The sequence below is a fragment of the Lactuca serriola genome, chromosome 1, assembly GCF_051521515.1.
Source record: "Lactuca serriola cultivar US96UC23 chromosome 1, Lser_US96UC23_V15, whole genome shotgun sequence".
Taxonomy (NCBI): Eukaryota; Viridiplantae; Streptophyta; class Magnoliopsida; order Asterales; family Asteraceae; genus Lactuca; species Lactuca serriola.
Window position 1 is genome coordinate 226,803,527 of NC_136408.1, and position 6,962 is coordinate 226,810,488.

At 29.9% G+C, this 6,962-nt stretch overlaps 1 protein-coding gene across 1 annotated transcript; it reads right to left on the reverse strand.

Moving 5' to 3' along the window:
* Positions 1 to 292: 292 nt before the first annotated feature.
* Positions 293 to 6,507, reverse strand: LOC145049672 (uncharacterized). The gene is made up of 12 exons (XM_078998051.1): positions 6,108 to 6,507; positions 5,346 to 5,430; positions 5,085 to 5,215; positions 4,708 to 4,810; positions 4,203 to 4,217; positions 3,903 to 4,048; positions 2,583 to 2,775; positions 2,375 to 2,449; positions 1,387 to 1,503; positions 1,223 to 1,267; positions 621 to 719; positions 293 to 494 (listed from the first exon to the last, which is right to left on the reverse strand). Exons 1-12 carry the CDS (start codon positions 6,395 to 6,397, stop codon positions 474 to 476), a joined length of 1,320 nt encoding a protein of 439 aa, XP_078854177.1. The 5' UTR covers positions 6,398 to 6,507; the 3' UTR covers positions 293 to 473.
* Between the last annotated feature and the right edge of the window lie 455 nt (positions 6,508 to 6,962).

The window sequence follows — 6,962 nt, forward strand, 5'->3', positions numbered from 1 at the left end:
ATAAGCATGTTATTGTAAATTATTATTATTATTTTGTACATTTGGTAAATGGTCTTTGGTTTTGGTTATTAATTGAATTGAATATCTCGATTGAACGGGTTGAGACACTCCAACCCAATTAGATAAATTGCTTGCTGATGAATAGACTCGTTTAAAATTAAAAATGTAAATAAATCAAATTAATTAATTAAATAAAGATTACACCTAACTAAATGAATTCCAAACATAAATTAAATTTGAAAGTAGGACAAAAATAGAATCCCAATTCAAAAATACACATAAATCGTCCAAATAATTTTTAACAGGGAATTTTTTTGAACCAATATCATTTATAACACAATATTTTACAATAACTATCAAACAAAACATATATTTATCAACTATCATACAAAACTACAAATTACAAAAGTCCGAATTTGATATGATCCACAATATGATTCTCATGAACTCGTTATAGTTTAAAACAAAACTTATCAATATGCATCAACGAAGATCTGCAATATGTTCAAAAAGAATCCATCAATAAACGATGTTTTTCCCATTAAGTCATAAGCCATAACTATTTACAAATTTTCCGTCCTTTATATATTAAGTATTAATTAATTTACGTAAAAACTAACCTCTATATCTGGTAAAGAATCATATGTTTTCTTGTCATTTGTATTAAAGAGTGTAATGCCACTGATTTTCTGCATTCCAAGTTCCATAGCAATCAGATTCTGCAACAAATAATGCAAAAGTCGTTACAAAATATAGAAAAAAAGCATAACGTATTTCCACAATTTTATTGATTTAGACATTGAACTATTATTTTTTTTATTGATTATTATAATCAAATTCGATTAAAACAAAAAAAAAAGTTCAACAGCTAAATCGATAATAAATAATAGTTTAGTGACTAACTCAATAAAAATGATAAAAGTATGTTTGTGTTTTGCACGTCATCAAAACCCAAAAACATTGTCAAATGTGAGGGCTTTTTCGGAAAAAAGTAAAAATCTGAGGGTACAAAAATGTCTAAAACCGGAAGATTACCGATAACCTGCTAAAAGAGCCAAATAACAAAAATGGAAAAATGCAACCTCTTTTTTAGAAAAAAAATAATAATAAAGTTAGGGTTTAAATTTAATCCGGAAAAAGCCCAAAATATAGGGTCTTTTAAGATATTAACCCTATATAAATATAATAAACAAATAAATAAAAGTAAGTGCACATAACATACCAGTTGAAAATCCAAAGATTTGTATGCCTCCACCTGAGGTAAAGCCTGAGAAATATAAATATTGAATTCAAAATTATCATATCATTTTCTGAATAATCCAAGACACAAATAATAATAATAATAATAATAATAATAATAATAATAAGAAAGAAAGAAAGATTTACAATTCTTTTAAGTCCATTAACCATAACAGCTTTTTCCTCATGATTATCAGTGAGAGATAACACAACTTCAAATGGCCCAACATTTTTCTCACTATGATTTGTTACACTCAACCCCACCTACACAAAACCACAATATATATATATATATATATATATATATATATATATATATATATATATATATATATATAAATTAATGTTCAAAATTAGTCTAAAAAACTAAAATAATTACTTATACGGTTTGTTCTCAAGTTTAAACAGAGAGAATAGAAATGATTTAATCTTAAAAAAAAAAAAAAAAAAAAAAAAAAAAAAAAGGAGAGAAATTGAAATTTTTCGTGTCCTCGAGTTTTGGCTAATTTTCTCTCCAAAACTAAAAGCTTTTATAGCCTCTTGTAATGACAAAACTACCCTCAACTTACGCCCTCTTTTTTCGTTCCCCATTAGTGTTGTATGTATAAAATGTTGTCTCAGTAAAAGATAAATGAGGTTTATAAAATTTTCAAAATCATAAATATGAAATCAAGTATTATAGAAAGAATTAACTTAAATGTTGTTTCTTTTTTTAATTGTTCTACTTAATCACAAGGGTTAATCTCAAAAAAGACCTTATACTTTGTGGATTTTCGAAATTAAACCTCAAATTTATTTTTTCTCTGAAAAAGACCTTGTATTTTTTCAATTTTTTCCAAAAAAAGTAAAATGTGAGGGCTTTTTTGAGAAAAACTAAAAAAGTTGAGGGTTTATTCGGAAGCTGTAAGAAGGTTGAGGGTTTTTTCTGAAAAAAGACAAAGTTGAGGGTTTTTTCGGAAAAATGGAAAAAAAAAATATACAAGGACTTCTTCAGGCAAAAAATAAACTTGAGGTTTAATCCAGAAAAAAAAAACACAAACTATAAAGGTATTTTTTTAGATTAACCCTAATTAGAACAGTAAATAATCCATTAAAGTTAATTAAACATAATACTAGTAAAATAAATTGTACTTACTGTGAAGGGTTTTTCCAAAATGATGACAGGTGGCACTTTGATAGCTTTCAATTCAATCTCTTTGTGTGCAATGGGCTACACAGTGACGAAAATAATAATAATAATAATAATAATAATAATAATAATAATAATAATAAAGAATCAAATGCTTAAACTTATAGATAAAATAAATATCATGTGTTGAAAAAAGTCAAGAAAGTCAACATACATTTCCAAGAATTTGTTGTGTTTGTAAACGCCCAGGTTCACCTAAATTTGTACGCCATGTTATTTGAAGTTTACCAAGGACATTATTACCCTCGATCTTTGTTGGTGTTGATTCGTCTAATGATTTTAATTGATAAAGATAATTGTGAATTCCTCCACCTGATTTAATTAGAACAGGTTCCTTGAATATCTCTCTGTTGCATTTTTAAATCAATATCAAAAAAAAAAAAAAAAAAAAAAAAAGTAAGTTGAGAAGTTATGAAGCAGCTAAAGAATTGGTTATATTGAAGTTTAATGTTTCGGATGATAAGGTGGAAGAGGGTATTCACGTCTTTTTGCACAGACAAAAAAAAAACAAAGTTGCAATTTTTGTATCATTCATCAGTCCTAGTTAAACTCGCCGATAATTTTCAGGTTAAATTAATCTCAAAAAAGACTTATATTTTGTGTTTTTTCCGGATTAAACCTGAATTTTCTTTTTTTCTTTTTTTTTTTGCATTAAAAAAAAAATAATAATAAAAATAAAAAAAAATAAAATAAACTTGTATTTTTTTCGAAAAAAAACCCTTGACTTTGTATTTTTTTCCAAAAACCCTTGATCTTCTAAATGTTTCCAAATAAACCCTCAACTTTTTTAGTTTTTTTCGAAAAAACCCTCACATTTTACAATTTTTTTTTGGAAAAAAATGATTAAAAGGGTCGTATCGGAAAAATGAAAAAACACAAGGTCTTTTTCAAGCAAAAAAAAAAGAGGTTTGATAAAAGAAAAAGGGAAATTGTCAGAAAAGTCTCAATATTTTCAGAAAAGTTACACTTTAGTCCCCAGTTCTTTTTTGAACATAAAAGTCCCAATTATTTGTAAAAACACGATAATATGTCATTTCCTATTAAAACAAAAAAAGGACTTTTTTGTTAATTTGAGCCAATAATGTGGACTTTTATGTTAAAAAAAACAAAAACAATAACAAAAACCTTGAGACTAAAGTGTAACTTTTCCGAAAATATTGGGAGCTTCTTGACAATTTTCCAAAAGAAACACAGAATATAAGGTTTTTTAGATTAACCCTTCTTTCTATTACAACATTTCAATTTTTTTTATTTAGGAATTGTACTTTGAAAAATCTACATAAATTTAGCATTGTACTTTGAATTTTTTATATTATAGATTACAGAATCTATTCATACTTGGATATAACATTGCTAAAATTGGATAGTTTTTTCAATATGTAAAGTTTTAATAGGAAAAAATGAAAGTAATAAACAAATCAATGAAAATATGTTGCCATTGAAACCCTAATTTTATTTTAGTCACACAAAAAACCTGTTTAAAACACCCTTTTCTGAATAATGATCATCAGCTTTTAATAATGTTGCACCCCATTGTAAAGTTGGCTCAAATTCCACTTGATCCATATAAAGATTTGATTTTGTATTATTTTCTAAACAAGCCTCCAAATATGTCGTTTCCTGAGACAACAAAAGGAGATGAATCATCACAAGAAAATGTCAAAAAAAAGTAACGTACAAATGACCATTTTACCCTTCTATCTAAAACCAATAATACCCAATAGACACAGAATAAGGACTTACACACACGTATTTTTAACCAATGCCAACCTACCTTCACAACACGGACCTACATAACAAATTAATATAAAAAAATCATTAAATGCAAGAAATAGCAATGTACTTTCATTGATTTGTTTGTAATATTTAGAGTAAATTACACGAATGGTCCCTATGGTTTGGGGTAATTTGCACGTTTGGTCCCTAACTTATTTTTTTAACTCGGAAGCTCCCTACAGTTTGTTTTTGTTGCGCACTTGGTCCCTGTTTTACCTAAAAAGACTATTTTGCCCTTGGTTTTTTAATTTATTTAAATAAAATGGGGTAGGCAAGGTAAGGTCGGGTGAGGTGGAAGTGGGGTTGGGGGTGTGTTTATTTAAATAAATTAAAAAACCAAGGGCAAAATAGTCTTTTTAGGTAAGACAAGGACCAAGCACACAACAAAAACAAACAGTAGGGACCTCCCGAGTTAAAAAAATAAGTTAGGGACCAAAGATGCAAATTACCTCAAACTATAGAGACCATTCGTGTAATCTACTCTATAATATATAATATAATACCTTTGTTCTGACAGAAAGTGGATTTGAAACTATGAACTTGAAATACTGAGGGAGATATTTGCGTTCAGCATCACCATCACTATATTGAGCTGTACACACCAAGCTAAAGAAAAATATAAAGTTAGATTAGAATAAAAAAATAATTACCAAAATACATATAAAAGTTCACCATTTTATGTATTTTAACATTTTTTATAACAGTGAAAAAAAAATAAGTATAACAGAAACTAGTTAAGTGGCTAAATCGATAAAATGGTAACAGTATGTTAGTGTTTTGTTTTTGTATGTTACCCTAGAATAAAAAAGGCAGAAGAAAACATTTGAAATATTAAATATAACATCATCATCATCATCATCATAATAGATATATTTCTTACGTGTGTGCACCAAGTTCTTTAACATCATGTTCAACAATGAAATCATAACGCCCTCCTGCTCTTATTGTTTCTACAGGTGTTTTTGTTGTATCCAAAAGCAGTATCCTCTGTCTTTCTGTTTGTATTTCTGCCTGTGGTCACTTAAATCATTAATTTCAATACTTTTTCTAAAAAAAAAATTGTTACATAAAAACAGTTTACAACTGGACATTTTTATTATTTGGTTGAGAAGGGCATTCATGTCTTTTTCAGAAACATCACCTTGATTATAATGTCCCTCACTTCAAAACTAGAGCTGTTGTTGATGCTTATATAACTACAAAACGTTTCTCCAAGATAAATTGCCCTACAAAACAAAGCATACAAACACAAAAAGCCAAATGTCAATGAAATGTATCAAAAGTTTACAAAATTATACTCCATCCATCCCAAAAAAAAAATGGTTGTTACAAAGTTTGATGTTCACTACACTAATTTTGCAACTCCAAAAGCAACACAAAACATATGATTCTTGAATCAAACTATCAGTTTCATACTAGTTTCAGAAAAACTGATTATCGAATAACCAGAGCCAAATTACTTATACACCATCAAAAGTAATTATTAGAGCTGATGCACTACCAAATACTATCCGATGCACCATGGTTTTGTTACAGTTCATTATCTTGTTCTAATTATTCATTAGCACATGATCACACTATCCAATCACCCGCCTAATTCAGACCTTTTTGGTCATAATTACGTACAAGGAATCAACATGTCTTCAAAGAGTGCAGCTTTCAGATGAAACTCAAACTTTTCATGAGCAAAATGCTAAGAAATAAGCTGATTTTTGTGCCGGGAAAGTATAACCGCATTAACTTTCTTATATCAACAATCAAAAAAGCGAACAACTGTTGTGATATTAGCATCACATCCATATCAATTTTGCATCAAGATGAAGAAAAGTTATGCAGATATATTTTAAATAAAAGAGCAGTAACGACTGTTTGTTTAATATTGAGTTAAAAAAGTGACTCTTACCCGAATGCCTGAGGGAGAACAAGCATACCGGAGAGGCCCATGGCGTCGGAGGGATCATCACGGAGGAGGAACCGATTACTGTAGGTCAGATCGGTGGAGGAGTCGGTGGTTGTGGATTGAGATTGGAGGAGACGACGAATGTGAGGTGCGGCGGAAGGATCGTCCAAGAGATCCTCGCCGACGATGAGATCGGAGAGGTCGAATCGGAGTGGGGTTTCGATGTGGAACGTCGGCCGACATAACCGCATCACCCTGAAGGCTAGCGAGTGTAACGACTGTGTGCTGCTCATATCTCTCTCTCTCTCTCTCTCTAGGAGAATTCAAGTTGAATGTTTTCAGAGAGGAAGAAGAAAGGAAATGGAAATTTGAGGGGTCGTAAGTAAACATAAAAATCCGCTGAATGGGCACTTTTGATTTGGACTAAAAAATCATCTTTCCGTGGTATTTCCCACAAAGCCATAAACCCAAGTCGGATAGAAAAGAAATCGCATTGGACAATTGTGCCCTAACAAAAAAAAAAAAAAAAAAGTACTCCGTCCTCTCCATCCGTCATCATCGTCTTCCCTTCGTCGATCTTCATCACTCGTCTTCTCCGGCCAGCATCCCCTTGTCAAGTAGCCTCCTACGTCATTGGCTCCGCCCATAGGTAATCTCTTCCTTTTTTTTTTCTTTTTCTGCTGATTTCTTCTGCGATTAAAATTAGAATTTATGATTTCTTTCGATTGTATTATTCATATGTGTTATCTTTGTAACATCCGAAAATCCAGGTATTTTTCCATTTATTCTTTTAATATTAAGTTTTTGGCAAGGACCATCCCCTTGTATATTGGGTGTACGCACATTTACGCTTAGCGT

What these genes read in the sequence shown, in the direction of transcription:
- LOC145049672 (XM_078998051.1), bottom strand. Translation starts at nt 6,397, where the DNA reads ATGAGCAGCACACAGTCGTTACACTCGCTAGCCTTCAGGGTGATGCGG. An exon ending in GAAAAGGGTGTTTTAAACAG is followed by an intron (nt 2,776 to 3,902) that starts GTTTTTTGTGTG and finishes AAAATGCAACAG; the next exon opens with AGAGATATTCAAGGAACCTG. An exon ending in ATTCTTTACCAGATATAGAG is followed by an intron (nt 495 to 620) that starts GTTAGTTTTTAC and finishes AACATATTGCAG; the next exon opens with ATCTTCGTTGATGCATATTG.